Source organism: Hemiscyllium ocellatum, chromosome 11, assembly GCF_020745735.1.
Source record: "Hemiscyllium ocellatum isolate sHemOce1 chromosome 11, sHemOce1.pat.X.cur, whole genome shotgun sequence".
NCBI classification, from domain to species: Eukaryota; Metazoa; Chordata; class Chondrichthyes; order Orectolobiformes; family Hemiscylliidae; genus Hemiscyllium; species Hemiscyllium ocellatum.
In genome coordinates this window covers 28,395,580-28,414,651 of record NC_083411.1, presented here as the reverse complement: position 1 = coordinate 28,414,651, position 19,072 = coordinate 28,395,580, and the positions used below count along the sequence as shown (strand labels likewise).

The 19,072-nt window shown below is 38.4% G+C and overlaps 1 protein-coding gene across 5 annotated transcripts in view; it reads right to left on the bottom strand.

Annotated features, from left to right (window-relative positions):
- Positions 1–487: 487 nt before the first annotated feature.
- LOC132820402 (zinc finger MYM-type protein 3-like) overlaps positions 488–19,072 on the bottom strand; it is a 145,161-nt gene continuing 126,576 nt past the window's right edge. For all 5 annotated transcript variants that reach the window (XM_060832494.1, XM_060832497.1, XM_060832498.1 and 2 more), the window contains 4 exons: positions 17,748–17,862; positions 15,219–15,479; positions 6,069–6,186; positions 488–3,063 (listed from right to left, as the gene is read on the bottom strand). In XM_060832494.1, coding sequence (XP_060688477.1) covers positions 2,862–3,063; positions 6,069–6,186; positions 15,219–15,479; positions 17,748–17,862 — 696 coding nt within the window. In that variant the 3' untranslated portion in view covers positions 488–2,861. The remainder of the gene's footprint in view (positions 3,064–6,068; positions 6,187–15,218; positions 15,480–17,747; positions 17,863–19,072) is intronic.

Here is a 19,072-nt window from a genome sequence, read left to right as displayed (position 1 = left end):
GAAGAGATGCTTTTAAAATATTGTAAAACAGCAAATCAACCACTTAAATAGACGTGAATAGTTAATTTCCACAGAACTAACCTAAACTGACAACTAAATATAAAAAGTGAGCACAGACATTAGTTACACTTTTTGAAATAAATCACCTCAGTCATACAACAAATAGTATAGGTTGACAGTGGGATGTGGGACGAGAGACTGGGGGGGGGTGAAAAGAGGGTGAACAGAAGAGAAAGGGTTTATGAACGAGTGAAGTCGTTTCCCTTACTGTATGCTGCAATGGTTCAACAACATTTCATGAACTCTACCGAAGAAACATTGGAAAAGACTGCCTTAAAAACATTCGCTCAATGTCCTAATGCCTGCAGCCACAAACCAGAAGTTCTTTTTAGAAACCACTTTCATCACAACAAAGTCAAGCGTCAAATTTGGAAATTCTGTACAGCTAGTTAAAAAGGACCAATGAACGCACAATAGACAAGTGGTGTAACGGGGAGAACACGATTAATCTTTATGTTTTCAGCCACTTTTCTACAATCGTTTTCAATAAAATAAGATGACATAGTTCAGCTTTGGTCAACAATTTATACAATGACTGTGTGGTTAGGCTTAGGAGCAGTAAAACAACCAATGGCCATTATTGGATGAATGGACTGAATCCCAGATCAATGAATATTACTGTTATTACTTATTAGAAAGAATCTAACAAATATACAATTGCATTTCTAGAAGCAGATACCATTTAACAGGGTCCACTGGAACAAACTTCGGCCACCTTTCTTCTAATCCCTTTTTTCCAAAACAAGATAGCATCATGGAAGCATACACCATTCTACGTAATAAAATCAAGATTCTTATTGTTTCAAATTACCCATCTATCAAGAATTTCTTTCACTCTAAGTGGAGAAGACATAGCTCTTCACAGATTACAATTCAACATAAGGAAGATATAAAAGGGTCATTATAGTGTTCCTACACTACATACCCTAAAAATGCTTCACTGCGGACATGTAAATACTTTTTTCCCCCTAAATGTTACATCACATCAAAAAAAACACTTCCTGAAATGATTTGAATGAAACTCAACTGCTTTCTTCTAGATATAGGAATCTTAACAATTGATGATTGTGGTACAGCAGTTTGTAAATCCCTCAATGTATGGTTCATCCAGTTTGCATAAGCACCTTTTAAATTTTTCTTTAAAAAAAAATTAAACTGAGAGAGAACTTGGCAAACCATCAGCTTACCAACTGAATACTGTGCAGATATTTATCATTTTAAAACAGATTGGTTTTACACTGATCTAGCTCACTGAAACAGATTCATATATACTACAGAAATACACATAAGAGACAGTATCCCCTTTTTGATCCCCTTCTCATGAGTTTCCACACATACTGAATTTTTCCAACAGTTCTGTTGAACCACTTGGCAGTAGAAAGATAGAACAAGTGTTGTATGAGGATGCAGCACCATTTGCTTGCCTTAACCGCATCAACCATGAATGACCAAATCAGAAGCAGATATTTCAGTCCATTAGCTATCTGCATGAGCTACATCTTTGTTTATTTTTGAATGTCACTTCAAATTCTAATCTACCATGTGAGAGGCTAAAGAAATTTAGTTGGACACAGTCTGATAGGTAAAGCTGTGAAAGCATCATCGCTCCTTACTATAGCAGTGGAGGGAAAAGATGAAGGAATTAAAAAGGCTCATTTCAACAAATTAAAATTAAGAAACTGGGAACAAAAAAGTACTTTCTGGATAACCTTCCTGCTGTCTCCAATATTTCAAGGTCCTCTGCACTACCACAAATGGCGACAACTAGCACCTGTAAATGTTCACAGCCTTTTTGGTTATAATAGAAAATGAAATAAAATAATTTTTAAAAAAATAGATACAAAAACCATCAAACACAGCAGAGGGGTAGGCAAGAGCTATAAAGAAGTGTCAATTTATGATGCTCAAGTTCCTTATTTCTTCTGTTCTTCATTTTCTCTAGCAACCATTCACTTAGATCTTCAACCCCTGATATCTGAATCAGACTTAGCAGATTGAACCAGAAAACACCCTTTCAAGAGATAGATGACTTGCTGACATTACTTTTTTTCCACTTTCAAATTAATTATAAAAATATATTTTTAAATTTCTATTCATGCACTTTGGATACGTTTTTCCTTTTTCATGCCTCTCCCAAGCTCCAACAAGGGAACAGCTGAGAATTAAACTGTAATGTAATAGCAAATGCAAGGATATTTTAAGAGTAAAATCCAGGTTTGCTTCAGTGATATGCCGCTTACCTTCAAATTCTCCTAGAAAAGGTATGCAAGGCAATAACTTCTAGACATATTTAACTTCAATCTCTCCCCTTGCTCTCCATTACCCCTCTGAAGCTCTTTTTCTCAAAACAAAATGGAAGCACAATGGGAAGGCAGGCTATTTTGCAGCATCCATCATTTCATTTTAAGCAACTCTTAAAATCCCAAGGATTGCAATTAATTGGAGGACTCTTCCACTGCAGCAGTGAGCATTCCACTATAGATCTTGGCTGTTCCATTCAAAGCAAGAACAAAGCTGTTTGCTTACTGACTGCAGGAGTTTAAGGTTTGTGTTAGAGTTTTTGGTCACTGCAAAATGTTACGTACACCCGATTGTCAGCAAATGCACGCAAGCTAAAAGGGATACTGTCTCTAAACAATGGCGATAGTCTAACCGTCTCTGCTCTCACAATAGGCCACATGACTCTGCAAGTACGTGTGTAGTATTTTTTCTTCCCGCAGCACCAAGTAGGCCAGCCTATAATGACCCATTGTTTTTTTTCTAATAAAAGTAACAGAATTCTGTACAATATCTACTAATCATCATCCTTCAACATCATCATCTTCAAGTGAATCCTTCGAATAGTCATCGTAAATTTCCTTCACAGCCATAATTCTATTCAGCATGCTCTCCAACATACTCCGATCCATGGGAATGACTGAGTACCACAGGGGGCTCTCCGCCACACAGGAGCGCTCTGGCTGCAAGTAGAAAACATCATTCCTGCTCTTCATACTCTCAGGGCTGCAACAAAACAAGAAACAAAACATTCAGTTGGATGAGTATCATACATAAAATATTACCTTTTTTTGGCGTTCTCATCCCCACTCAAATTTCATTCTGTTGAGAACCAAATCTTGAAGCAGTTAAGAATACTTCTCTTGTGCCTCCTCTACTCTTCATTTTGATGATATTTGGAGTCAATTCTTAAAATGGGAACAACGCTATACAAAAGCTAAGACCGGTTAATTCCCAAATTACTTACTCTTCAGCAGAGACTTTTCCCCAGGGCAGAAATGACTATCACAAGGGGACATAATTTTAAGGTGGCTGGAGGAAGGTTCAGGGGAATGTCAGAGGTAGGTTCTTTACACAGAGTGGTGGGTGTGTGGAATGCACTGCCAATGGTGGTAGTAGAGTCAGACATGTTAGGGACATTTAACCAACTCTTAGATAGGCACATGGAAGATAGTACAATGAAGGGTATGTAGGTTAGTATGATCTTGGAGTAGGACAAAAGGTTAGCACAACATAAAGGCTAAAGAGCCTGTACTGTTCTATGTTCTCGAAGTGAACAAAGACACAGCAATTATTGATGGAAACCTTTGCACACAAACACACAATTGAATATAATGACGTGGCATCCATATTCATAGTTATTATGGACAGCAATTAACTAATTTCCTGAAGATCAGTGATGTTTGTCTGGGGTTGATTTTAAACCCAACTTGGTACTGCAATCTTCAATTTATTGCATTTTACTCAAGAAATTACCCTTAGAATTATGGGGAGTTATGGGGAATGTTCTGAAATGCAAGATATCCAAGCTTTATGTGACTTGCTTTATGTGACTATGAATACATATTTAAATTGATAATTTGTAAATAAGCTTTTGGAAAGTATTTCATAAAGGGATCAACAAAGTTATTTTGAAAAAAATCTAAACTCAAACTAAGATTCTGTTGAGAGATTCCGGAGTCAAGTGCAGAGACTAATCACTGTGACTTAGATGACTTCTGCTGAAGAGCAAGTAACTTGAAATTAACCATCTAGCTGGGATATTTTTGTAAACTTTTGATAACACATTAAAGTAACCAAGTGAGAGCAATAATACAAAAAGCCTAAGTAACATATTGCATCAAGGTATCATTTTAACAAAATAAGCAGATTGTTCCTTTGTCACTTTTATAATCCACAACGTGCATACATTCTTCATTCTCACTAAAGACAGAAAACAGTAACAGGTCCCCGCAGAGTCAGCATGGATTTATCGGGGAGGGGGTGGAATTATGCTTGACAAATGTTGTGGATTTTTTTCAGGATAGAATTGGTGGAGTTGATATGAGGGAGCTGATGGATATAGCTTACTTGGCCTTTCAATAAGATTCCACAAAAGAGAATACAAAACACTATTAAAGCACATGGGATTGAGGGTCATGTACTGACATGGATAGAGAACTGGTTGACAGGAAACAAAGAGTAGAAATTAATAATATTTTTCAAGTGACAGCCAGTGACTAGTGGGGTACCACATGAGATTAATGCTTGTACCCACCTAACCACAAATATAATAATTGAGGAAACTAAATGTAATATCTCCAAGTTTGCAGATGACATAAATGAATGGACGGCTAAATCAGTGTGATTTGGACAAGTTGGTGGGTAAATGCATGGCAGATGAAGTACAATATGGATAAATGTGGGGTTATCCACTTTGGTAGTAAAAATACACAGGCAAATTATCTGAATGGTGATAGATTGGTAAAGGGGAGTGCAATGAGACCTGGGTGTCTTTGTACACAAAATGAAGCATGCAACGGAGAAGGCAGCAAATGACATCTTGGGATCCATAATGAGAGGATTTAAGTACATGAGCAGGGATGTCTTCCTGCAATTATACAGGGCCTTGGTGAGACCACACCTGGAGTGGTGCGAGCAATTTCAGTCTCCATACCTGAGGAAAAATGTACAACAAAGGATTACCAGACTGATTTGTGGGATGGCAGGACTGAAGCATAGAAACAGATTGGATTGGTTAAAATTATATTCTCTCGAGTTCGGAAGAGGGAAGAAATCTCATAGAAAACTGTAAAATTCTAACAGGACAAGACAAGGTAAATGCAAGAAGGATGTTAACAATGAAGGGGGAGTCCAAAAACAGAGGTGACAGTTTAAGGATTGGGTAGGCTATTTAGGGCTGAGATGAGTAGAAAGTTCTTCACCCAGACAGTGGGAATTCTCTACCACAGAAAGTAGTTGAAACCAAAAAAAATTAAATGTTTTTAAGAAGGAGGTTCTTAGGATTCAAGGAAATAAAGGTTATGGGGAAAAAGCAGGAACTGAGAACTGCAGTTGATGACCAATGACCATATCAAATGGAGCAGGCTCAAAGGGTCAAAAGGCCTACTCCTCCTATTTTCCATTTCCCCATATCATTGTTTCACAAAGAGTTAAAAGAATAGTGTTTGTTTTTAACATAAAGGCTTGGTCAGTTTTCCCTTCTAATAAAAACTGAAATCTATTTATACAAATACCAAGATAAAAGTATAGTTGTATCCTGCACAAAGTAACTAGTCAGAAAGGAAAAAAGGTCTCAGGAAGTGAATGCTTTTCCCTTCACATTACCACCTCAAATACCACTCTTTCTATCTCCCCACGGGCTATTAATCTTCATTACCCTAGTCTCAGATCTTCCTATCTCTTTGGCTCAAGACCATAATCTCCCAAGTTTATCAACTTTAAAATCAGCCAATATTATTTCCAACACCATCTCTACACATTAGCCAGAGTCGAATTTAATTCTCTTTTTCAAAAAAAAACTTGAGAAAATAATTAGAATTAAAAACCACTGGACAGATCACAAAAATAGGTAACGGCTTCATTCTGCTTATAATTATGTTATACCAGGCGGTAACTGAAAGTAATAATAGACAGCAAAATTAGAAAATTTTCAACATCAAACTGTTCACCTTGATAACAAAAATCAATGCAAATTTAAAATAGTAGCAGGAAGGAATTAGTGGTCTCACCATTTTGAGAGGTAGAATTCATAAAACTTCACAGGGCATCTTAATGGATTCATTCTGTTTTCTCTCTGTTCTAAAACAGCAACTTCCTCTTCACGTTTCCTCTTTCCCATGGTGCTGCCTATAAACAACAAAAAAAAGGGAGAAAGAACTGAACCATCATTTGGTGGTACAGAATAGTATAGAAATTATTTGCATAAAATTTTATTTCAGACTATCCTGAGCAAGCAACATTCATAATGAATGCATCAAGTCACATTATTCAAAGCTATTAGACATTCTATAATAAAAACAAATAGAAAGGGCCAGGCGATATATTGTATCTGCACGGAATGGAAGTTGATGGACCCCTCTGTGGTTCATAGTGACCATATCGTAGCAAGTATTGGTTGTTTGAAGAACAGCAGCTCAGAGCTAATGAGCTGGATTTTGAGCTTTGAACACTGTGGCACATCAGGGAAGACTAGAGTTACCTGGACAGTGTGTTTCAGTGGGCAATTACATCCCTTAGGTTAACTACCTTGTAGTTGGTCAGGGACAGGACGGTGTGACTAAGAATGAGGCAGGGAGGTTATACAGAAGCACCCTCAGCCTTTAGCTCATCAGACAGGTTTAAGATGCTTGCTGTCTACTGGATTAAAGCGGATGCTGTGGGGAGGATAAGCAAACTGACCATAGCACCACGTACACAGAGCCATTCAAGGTGGGGGGAGAAAAGACAAATGTAATTGTAATCGGGGATAATATAGTCAGGGGAATCAACACTCTTCTGTGGCCAGAATCAATACTGTGTTGCCTGGGTTCAGAATCTGAGATGCAGAGGAACTTGGGAATGAAAGGGGATAGTGAATTATCATGGTCCACTTAGCTATCAACACCATAGGTATAAAGAGGAAAGTGATTCTGCTGAGGAATATGAACAGCGAGGAGTTAAATTAGAAACCAGAATAAAATCTCAGCCACTACCTGAGCCATGAGCTAACTGGCATCAGGTCAACAAGATTCAAGTAGTAAACACATGGCTCAAAGATCAGTATGTGAGTAAAGGGATTCAAATTCATGGAACAGGCTGCACCTATATTGTGCTGGAACCAGAGTTATGGCATATCGCATAACTAGGTCTGTAGATAGGGCTTTGAACGAAAGTGTGCATGAATGGTGTTACTGAGTTCAGTTGCATGGAAAATTTTGCATAAAAGCTAAAGGAAGGGAGGGCTCAGCAGAGGTTATTAAAGTTTTCAGAAGAAGTGATAAAGCAGAGTATAGAAAGGGTCATGAATCTAACGAGATAGGGGACAACTTTGAGAAGCGAGGTGGTTAATGCAGGACTAAGGGTATTGTGCTTAAATATGCACAGTATATGAAACAAAGGAAATAGGTTTGTAGTGCAGATTGAAATTGGCTGGTATGTGAAAGTATCACAGATGTGGTTGCAAGGGGATCAGAGCAAACTGAATATCCAAGATATTCTACTGAAAGGACACACAAATGGGCAGAGGAGGTGGAGTTGTCTTGTCAGTAAGACTGAGTTCTGGGTATACCAAAATGGAGGACAGGAAAATATTGTGACTGTAAGAGCTGCTCCTTTTTTGAGTTAAAAATCACAACACCAGGTTATAGTCCAACAGGTTTAATTGAAAGCACACTAGCTTTCGGAGCGCTGCTCCTTCATCAGGTGATTGTGGAGGACACAATGTAAGGCACAGAATTTATAACAAAAATTTAGTGTGATGTAACTGAAATTATACATTTAAAAAAACAAGACAATCAAGGTATTTTTCAATGTATAATTTCAGTTTCAAGGTATTTTTCAATGTATAATTTCAGTTACATCACACTGTAAATTTTAGCTATAAACTCTGTGCCTTACAATTGTGTCTTCCACAATCACCTGACGAAGGAGCTGCACTCCGAAAGCTAGTGTGCTTCCAATTAAACCTATTGGACTATAACCTGGTGTTGTGTGGTTTTTAACTTTGTACACCCCAGTCCAACACCGGCATCTCCAAATCATGACTCCTTTTTTAAGCATTTTCAACGTTGGAGCTGATTTCCTTCAATTCTAGGAGCAGTAATTACTGTATTATAAGCTGTTGCATTGTTTTGGAACTTCGGGGGGGGAAAAGATCAAAACAACAGCACTTTAAAAAGGAGGAAGAAAGACAAAGGCAGTTACCAGATGATTCAAAACAGAGCAGTAACCCTGCATAGCTGTCTGACCCAGCAGTGACATGCATTGCTAACTGCCTTTGCTGTTTGTTTTAAGGAGAGAGCAGAAATATTTAAAAGGGACTTAACGGGGAACTTTTTCACGGAGAGGGTGCTGTGTTTACGGAATGCACTGCCAGAGGAAGTGGAGGAAGCTGGTACAATTACAAAATTTAAAAAGGCATCTGGAAGGGTATGAGTAGAAAAAGTTCAGAGGGATATGGGCTAAATGCTGGCAAATGGGACTAGATTTAAGTTAGGATATTTGTTTGGCATGGATTAGTTGGACTGAGGAGTCTGGGTTGGATATTTCTATAGCTCTATGTATGAAATTAAATCAATAATAAGAAGCAATATAGAATCAGAAACCAGAGAATCTGTCTGGGTAGACTTCAAGAACCGCAAAAGAAAAAGACCTTGAACAGAATTACTTACAGACCTCCTTGCAGGTAGTCAAGATGAAAATAAATCAGGAGTTAGAAAAGGCATTTAAGAACGGCACTTAAAAACAGCAGTATTACCGAGGAGGGAAATTCAATATGCAGGTGGACTGAGAAAAATCAGGTTGATGGCAGATTCAAGAAAAGGCATTTGTGAAATGTGTACGAGATAGTTCTTTTGGAGCAGCTTGTAGAACAGCCCATGAGGGAACAAGCAATTCTGGATTTGGTGGTATGTAAAGAGGCAGAATTGATTAGTGAGCTTAAAGTGAAGGAACCCCTAGAGGTCAGTGACCATCATATGATAGAATTCGACCTGAAGTTTGAAATGGAGAAGCTTAAATCAAATGTAATGTGAAAACAATTGAGTAATGAGGGAAACATGAGGGAGGAACTGGCCAGAATGGATTGGAAGGAGAGCCTAGCAGGGAAGATGATGGAGCAGCAATAGCAGTTGTTTGTGGGGTAATTTGGGAGGCACAGCAGAAATTCATCCAAAGGAAGATGGAGTGTGGTAAGGGGAGGACAAGGCCAACCATGGCTGTTAAGGGAAGTCAGGTGCAGTAATGTGGATCTGAAGAGAAAAATAAAGCAAAAGGGACAGCATCCAATGTGGTAGGAATAGAGGGAAACTAAAGGATTCAGAAGCCTTTAATAACCAGCAGAGAACAGAGAAAAAGTAATAAAGAGGGATAACATGAAACATGAGGGCAAGCTAGGGAGGAACAGTAAAGAAGATTACAAACGGTTTTATAGATACATAAAAAGTAAGAGAGGGCCAAGAGTGGGACACTGGCAAATGAGGCTGGAAAGGTAGTATTTGGAAACAAAGTAGTCACAGATGAATTGAATAGGTACTTTATATCAATCTTCATGGTGAAAGATACTAGTCGCATACCAAAACTTTAAGAGAATCAAGAGCAAAGGTGAGTGTGGTGGCCATCACAAAGGAGAAAGTGCTGGGGAAGCTGAAATGCCTGAAGGTGGATAAATAACTAACAGCAGATGGACTACACCACAGGGTTCTGAAGGAGACAGCTGAACAGATTGCCACCAATGCTGACACAATCTTTCAGGAATCACTAGAGTAGAGGAGGGTGCCAGAGGATTAGAAAATGGCTAATGTAACATCTTTTATAAGAAGGGAGGGAGGCAGAAAACAGGAAATTTTAAGTCATCTAGCCTGACCTCAGCCATTGGTAAGACTTTAGAGTCCATTATTAAAGATGAGATCGAGCAGTACTTGGAACAGTATGGTAAAATAGGGGTGAGTTAGCACAACTTCATCAAGGGGAGATCACAGCTAAGAAATCTGTTGGAATTCTTTGCAGAAATAACAAGCAAGTTAGACAAAAAGACAGCCAGTAGATATGAACTTTATGGATTTTCTGACGGCCTCTGACAAGGTCATCAGGAGGCTGCTATAGAAGATCCCGTGGTGTTGGGAATAAGGTACAGCCATGACCCTTTAAATTGGTTTAAGAACTGTAACTGAGGTGCAGTAAATAAGGAGAAACCGAAATAAATCACCCAGATGACTGCCCCGTGTACAGGGAATAAAAGGGTCTTTTTCAGAACTGCAGTAGAATTCTGCAGGGGTCAATGTTAATTATCACTTTATACATTAACAAAGTGAATGAAGGCACTGTATCATTGTTACTAAGTTTGCATAGAACACAAAGATATATGGAGACACAGGTAGTGTTGAGGAGGCAGGAGGCTGCAGAATGATTTGGACAGGCTAATAGAGTGGGCAAAGAAGTGATACGTGGAATACAATATGAGAAAATGTGAGGTCATGTATTTTGGTAGGAACAAGTGTAATGTTAAAAGATAAAATTGGAATATCTCTCTAGAAATTGATGTAATATTTGAAAGATAACTGCACTGAGTGAACATTCTGGAAGTGAGTGGGGGCGACAATGCAAGAATGTGAATCACCCACACCCTAATTAGACAATCATTTGCTATTACTCCCCGATTATCAAATTAAGCTATCATTCAATCTCATCCATTCAGAAATGCTTTCTAGGATTGGGGCATTTACATTATCTCGGAGGATGATCGCATCCTACCATTATACCTGGGGTAACATGTGACTGAGTGTGTGACTGGGGGTTGTCTTGAGTGGCATGTGACTATGGAGGAGTAGCCAAAGTAACTATAAGCATGGCCAACTGACCTGTATAAAGGGGATGTGTTTTCTTTGTTCAGTGCCTCACTGACACGACCTCGCACGCTTGTGAGGGGGTCACTTAGCTTGTACAAGCTTTAATAAACCTTAACTGTTTGTAGAAGTTGGTGAATGCAAATTGCATCTTGTGTGAGAAACCTTGGGAAAAGAACGTAACATAAGAGGCATAGGCAATTTTCTAAATGGGTAAAAGCCTCATAAATATGAAGAACAAAGGGACTTCGTAGTCCTAGTTCAGCATTGTCTTAAGCTTATCATTAATGTTCAGTTGGCAGTTACAAAGGCAAATGTCAGCTTTCATTTCGAGAGTGCTACAAGAGTAAGAATGTACAGCTGAGGCTGTACAAGGCTCTGGTTAGACAGCATTTGGGATTATGGTGTACAGTTTTGGGGCCCATATCTAAGGAAGGATGTACTGTCGTTGGAAGGGCTCCAGAGGAGGTTCACTAGAATGATCCCAGGGATGAAGGGCTTGTCATATGAGGAGCAGTTGAGGACAGTACTCAAGTCTTGAGCAATGAGGAAGGGTATGGGGGAATCTCATTGAAACTTACAGAATACTGAGAGGCCTGGACAGAATGAATGTGGAGAAGATGCTTCCACTAGTAAGAGAGGTGAAGACCCGTGGACACAGCCTCAGAATGAAGGGACTAAGATGAAGAGGAATTTCTTCAGCTGGAGGGTGGTGAATCTGTGGTACTCATGTTACTAAGTTGTGTTTCTAAGAGAGAGAGCTTCTTGACAAGTAAAGGGATCAAGAGATACTGGGAGAAACAGGGGTATGGGGTTGAGAAACATAGCAGTCATGTTTGAATGGCTGAACAGACTCTGTGTCAAATGGCCTAATTTTCTTCTATATCTCAATCTAAAAGCTGAACAATGTTTCTGCTGCAAGGATGTGCAAAATTTTCCTTTCACCAAAACAAAATAAAGCATGTATTTAATTTTAACAATCTGCTTTTTTTTTTGTTACTTCCTATCTTCAGGACATCATTTCTAGCCACACACAATTCCACACACTGGGAGATATTGGGGAATTCTCCCAAATGAACACTCTTCAGGGTTTGAATTGACAGACTAAGCAGTAATGTATCACCTGAAGGCCTTTCAAGTGAGGTCATTCTTCACTTTTCAGAAGTCATTGAAGGTTGTACAGAATTTCTGACTACAGCCAATTTTTCCCATGTTGTTCAAACCCATGGTAGCAAAGCTATTGATAGCAAACTGTTAATTCAGCTATAAGGGGTTGACTCAATAGGTGCTATTTACTGCAAGAAGAAAATTTGAGAAATCACTTGTAACTTAAGCATGGCTCAAAATAGATGAAAGAGTAAACAATATTTGCTGACAGAGGGTGAATGTAAGTGGAGTGCAGCAAGAACAGAATATAAAAGTTTGCATTTGGTGAGAACAGTGCAGAGGGGAAAATAAGTTGTTCCTTTTTCTTTGATGGGTCTGTGTCCCCCATTACTAGTCCACTGATATCACCACTACCTCATTTTTCCACCCTTTGCTTCCTGTAGTGGCTTACGGAAGCTTATGATAGATAATTTTTGTCCAGTATTTTAATGCATACAGAAGGTTAAAAATAAACTATAAAACATATATTAATAATCTAAACAAAGATATAGGTTGTAGTTGTGCGTCTACAATGCAATATGAATGTGAGTTTCAGGGAAGTGTGTTTAATATACCTTTTTTGCAATCAAAAAGGCCAATAATTTGGCAATGATTAAGATTAGTCAACAAAGTAACAGTGCTATTTGTTAAATATGTTCACATGATCATGGAATGATAAAGTTCAACAGTGTTTGAAAGGTAGCAACACAAAACAACCACTAAGGTTTGAAAGTTACGGAATGCTTTAATGCAGCGAAATGGGAAACTTCTTAACAGAAAGAATAGAAAATTATCAAATGGCATTCAGCAAAGAAATCAATGGGACACATAAAAATCTGAAAAGACAAGAGTATGACTTATCAGAAATAAAACTGCAGGGGACAAGGGGAAACACTGGCCCAGAGACTCAGGGATAAGGGGCAAGACTAAAAACAAACCATACAAATACAAACTAAATGACAAAACTTGGCGAAGGTACGAAAAGCAATAGAGTATGTTAAAATAGATAAGAGCTACACAGTGTATGAAAAACTTGTAAAGAATATCAATGTCAACATGTTTTGTTTACAATTAGATTAGGGAATAAAAACAACCAGGAGCAAATTGGGGGTCTCTTGGAAATCAGCACGGTGATACTCTCAATTAAAATAATGAACTAACAAACATGTTGAATAAATACTTCGATTCAATACAAAAAGAGGTCAGCATGCCAGAAGTCCCAAGGAAACTAATATTGAATCAGAAACAGGCACTCAAAAAGGCAAAGGAGTAAAGATGAAGAAAATAAAGACTAGAAAGAGTGACAAATACCCAGGATATTCTAGGATTTCCAGGAATTAGGTGGGAATATTTAATGTTTATAATTATGGCAAACGCTTGATTCAGGAAATGTTCCTTTAGATTACAAAATTGCTTTTTTCCCTTAATTAAGGGCAGTAACAGAAGGCAAGCAGAGAATTACAAGCCAGTTAGCATAACATCTGCTATGTAAAAATTATTGAAGACTATAATTAAGGGCAGGGAGACTGAACACCTTTAAAATATTTAGCTGATCAGAGGGAGAGCTAGTATTCATTCATAGAAGGTAATTCATGTCTCTGGACTTTCTGGTCAGCTGAACTCGGTCCCTCACTTGTTTAGTGGGGACCCTGGGCATAGCAAGCCAGGCAAGGAGAAAGATCGTTGGGAGTACCCCTGATGCATCTGAATTTTATGCCCCCATATGTCAAACTTGTGCAAAAAATGGTTTTGCCACTTACATCCACCTCTCACTGCCCAGCATTTTTTGGCAGTGGAAGGGGATTGAGGGCCCTATGTGGACAATAAATGGTAGGAATCCGTGAGGTGTGGGAGGCAAGTGGTGGGATTGTTTACACTAGACTTCTAAAGTGCAAGCTTTGCCTTTGTTAGTCTAAGATTTCTGTGCCATTTCCTGATGACAGACCTACCCATGTTGGGAATCTGGGAAAAATTCTCAAAATAAATTCAAAGCACAAATGAATTACATCTGTGGCTGATTGAGCCATATAATCAAAGGGTTAGATAGGATGAACAGTGAGAACCTTTTGGGACCAATTAAGTCATCTCTCAACCTTCTTCTCAAAAACAGTTTCAAGTCCCTCAGCCTTTCCTCGTAAGACCTTACCACATAACAGGCAACATTCAAGTAAATCTCCTCTGAACCTTTTCCAAAGCTTCCACATCCTTCCTATAATGCAGTTACCAGAACTATATGCAATACTTCAAGGGTGGCTGCACCAGAGTTTTGTAAAGCTGCAGCATATAGCAAGCTCAATCCCTCTACTAAAAAAGTTAACACACCGTATGCCTTCTTGACAACCCTATCTGGTGTCAACTTTCAGGGATCTATGTACATGGACACCAAGATTTCTCTGTTCATTTACACTATCAAAAATCCTACTATTAGCCCAGTAATCTACATTCGTGTTACTCCTGCCAAAGTGAATCACCTCACACTTTTTGACATTAAGCTCCATTTGCCACCTCTCTGCAGCTTATCCATGTCCCTCTGTAACCTGCAACATTCTTCAGCACTATCCATAACTCCACTGACCTTAGTATCATCTGCAAGTTTGCTAATCTCATCCTTCTACACCCTCAACCAGGTCATTTATAAAAATGGCAAACAGCAGTGGCCCCAAAACAGATCCTTGCGGTACACCACTCTTAAGTGAACTCCACGATGAACATTTCCCATCAATCACCACCCTCTGTCTTCTTTCAGCTAGCCAATTTCTGATCCAAACCGCTAAATCACCCTCAATCCCATGCCTGTGTATTTTGTGCAACAGCCTATCATGAGGAACCTTATCAAACGCCTTATTGAAATCCATATACATATCAACCGCTTGGCCCTCATCCATCTGTTTGGTCACCTTCTCAAAGAACTCAACAAGATTTGAGAGGCACAACCTACCCTTCACAAAACAGTGTTGACTTTTCAAAAGCTTTGATTCTGTATGGTTTTATAGAAAGCAAACATACCATGAATGCCAGTCACTTTCTGAACATGTGGGCTACAATAAGCAAATCCAAACTTGGACCAATGGTAGTTCAGAAATCAACTGGGAGCAAAACTGGAGTTATACTCATTTTGTATTATTTACATCCCCTAGTTGTTCTTCCTTTCATCTATCCCTGCAAGATAAAGCATATTTGATAAACACTTACTTTGATCCCTTCCTTTTTTATAATTAGCAGGCATGTAGTATCGAATGCTGACAAGCTTTGTGGTTCCTCTGGGTGTTGTGCACTTTCTGGACTGCCGAACAACATTAGTGAAGGACAGACGCATGTGCTCTTCGACACACTTCAGTCCAAAATACTTGGTGTTAAAGAACATGAGTGTGTTTAGGAGAACAAAGGGCGAGTATACTCCAAGTTGCTTACATTCCCAGAGATGCTCTTCCTCCACCCGGGAGAATATCAAACCTATAGAAGAAACAATGTCATAATAATACAATGTACTTGGAACACAATACAGGACAATATGAAGTCACTGCTTTTAAGTACAGGAGACATTAATATGTCAGATCTTTAAAATGATACTTTTGTATGGGATTGTATTCATAAGTACCAGCATTTATAAGTCAGGCATTCATAAATTGGGGATCCTCTTTCATCTGTAATGTAATAAAATAACAGGACACATGAAGAGAAGGACACAAATGAGACAAATGATACCTTTAAAGAAAGAGAAAAGATTCATCAGCTTAGTCCTTCTCCATCACAATAGGATGAACACTCAGTAAATGAGATTCTCGCATTCAATAGCATTTTTAAAACATCAGGAAGACATTAACTTATACAGTCAGAGATGTAAAACACGGAAACAGACCGTTAGGTCCAACCCATCCATGCCGACCAGATATCCCTACCCAATCTAGTCCCACCTGCTAGCATCCGAACCATATCCCTCCAAACCCTTCCTATTCATACACCCATCCAAATGCCTTTTAAATGTTGCAATTGTACTAGCCAGGGAAAACAGCCCCAGCTTTTTCAACCTCTCCCTATAGCTCAAACACTCCAACCCTAGCAACATCCTTGCAAATCTCTTCTGAACTCTTTCTATCCAGATGGCAACTTTCACAACATCTTTCTGATATGAAGGAGACGAGAATTGCACGCAATATTCTAACAGTGGCCTAGCCAATATCCTGTACAGCCGCAACATGACCTCCCAACTGCTATAATCAATACTCTGATCAATAAAAGAAAGCATACCAAACACCTTCTTCACTATCCTATCTACCTGCGACTCTACTTTCAAGGAGCTACCAACCTGCACTCCAAGGTCTCTTTGTTCAAAAACCACTCTCTAGGACCTTACCATTAAGTATATTAAGTCCTGCTAAGATTTGCTTTCCCAAAATGCAGCACCTCGCATTTATCTGAATTAAACTCCATCTGCCACTTCTCAGCCCATTGGCCCACCTGATCAAGATCCCATTGTAATCTGAGGTAACCTTCTTTGCTGTCCACTGCACTTCCAATTTTGATGTCATCTGCAAACTTACTAACTATACCTCTTATGCTCACATCTAATTCATTATATAAATGACGAACAGTAGTGGACCCAGCACCGATCCTTGTGGTCACAGGCCTCCAGTCTGAAAAACAACCCCCCCACCACCACATTTTAGGTAAAATCAAGAAATAAATTACGTATTTAATATTCCAGCTGAAGAAGGAAACACGTGAAAACTACATAGACATACACACTAACAGAGAGCAGAACATTATTCATAAATGAAATACAAACAAAATGATGGAAAATACATAGAACCGGCAGTATCTGTGGAATGAGAAACATGATTACCATTCCAGGTCTGTGACCTTTTATCAAAACATTATTCACATGCACAGTTAGAAAATGCATCAGATAGCAGAAATCAAATTTTAAAGAAAATATGGAAATAAATAGCAAGTCACTAAATATTTAATCCCTGGAATTCTCAACCCCAAAGAACAGTAGAATTCGAATGAGTGAATCAATTCAAATGTGTCCAGGGTAACACAGTGGTGGTGTCACTAAACTAGGAATCCTCAAGCCAGACAATTGGTCTGGGGAGGAAAGTTCAAATCCAATTACAGCATCCGGTGGAATTTTAAGTCTGAAATTTAAAAACAGCAAATCTGAGAAATGAAACCATTCTTGTTTGTCTTTAAAAACCCATCTAGTTCATTAATGCCCCTTTTGGTGCAGAAAATAAGCCATTTCACTTGGTCTGGCCTACAGAAATTAGGTAACCGCCCTCTGATATGACCAAAAAACCAATTAGATCATGGAAAATTGGGAATGGGCAATAAGTGCTGGCCTTATGGTGGCTCTCGCATCCCAGGAAAGAAAAAAGAAAATTGCATTTGACCTATAAGGAAGCCCAAAATCATGTGTTAAGCAGGAGTAGAATTAAGGCCACAATCAAATCAGCCATAATCAAACTGAACAGCAGAGTAGAACACGATGAGACAAATGGACTAATCCTGCTTTATTATTTTGATTACATGTGCTGTAACTACAGCAGTTACTGATTTAACTAAGGTTCATTGGGAAGTACGTACTTTCAATTATTGCCATAGCTTAAATAAAACTACTGTCATTTTGAAGGCATTTCTGGTTATTGGTTATTCTCTACCAAGATAGGCGTAGATGCAGATGGATAAACATATGAAAGATAGAAAATCCGAAGAACTTACCATTTGGAAGCAAACTTGGTTGCCAACCTTGTAGCATTTTATTCAACTCTTGGACAAAGGTAAGGTAATAAAGATCAGTGAATATGTTGACCATTCGGTTGTTTTCAAGCAAGAACTAAAACAAAACAAAATCAGACATAGCAACATAAGAAATGAAGTAAACACGTCATTATTCCCCATTCTTGAAAATAAAGCTATTTTACATATACTCATGGGATATTGATAAACCTATTGTAATTTGAACAGATTATATTTCAGCTTCTGTATTTACTTTTATTGAAGCAAAGTAGCTCATTTTGATTCAAAACATTTCCCATACTAGACATCATTGAGTAAATAATTAGCAAGATACTGAAGATTAATGAGGCATCATTGTTTTTTAATGACAGGCTACTCTTTCCAATGCTGCACTGTTGCAAGGAAAGCACCAAGTAGAAAGCCAGCAACTCTGATTTAGTGAGTAGCAGAGGAAAGAAATAGTTGTCTCCAGTCCCAGAGGACTAGGTTATGGGGAAATGTGTAATATTATGCACCTGCTTAAACAATTTCAATAAACCAGTGACAGAAATGGAAGATAATTCCGTTGATATTTCCCATCAGGTCTGTTGAAAAAAGAAGTTTGCATTTAATACCAAAAGGTAATTTGATACATTAGTCCATAAGCGAATTTTAATCAAGTTCTTTTATCCAAGAATCTCAATAAAGTTCTACAGCGTGGGTGGCCATTCAGTCCGTCAACTGCCAGTTTTGAAAGAGCTATCCAACATGTCCCATTCTCCTACTGTTCCTACATCCCTGCAAACATTTTTTTATAGTATCTAACCAAGAAGTATGAATCAAAACACACACAGTTGAGTCATGTCCATATGTGAAAATAATAATATCCATATTTCTTTTAAAATCAAACTCTGTTTAAGGAAGCAGATCCTGGACAGCTTACTACATTAACTGCTAGAAAATGAGGAGTGAATATCAAAATGCAATGATTGTAGGCTTGATTCCCATTCTATTCAGTTCCCAATAGCATTCAGAAACAAATTGGTGAAGACAGTTTTCTCACTGCTTGAATTGTTACTACTGAAAGCTAATGAGTTGATATAAAAAAAACTTATCCTTTTCTTGCTTTGGGTGCAAAAGCCAAAAGTGGGAGGATGAAGGTTGGAAAATGGAAGTTAAATAAACAGTCAAAAACTTGAAATTAGCTTCAACATGGCATTCTTAGAAAACTGAAGAACAAAAAGCATTTTTCAGTGGAATCTTCAGAATTAAATCAAGAACGTCTGAACAGTCTCAATCTGATCCCATGACTGGGAGACAGGCTTGAA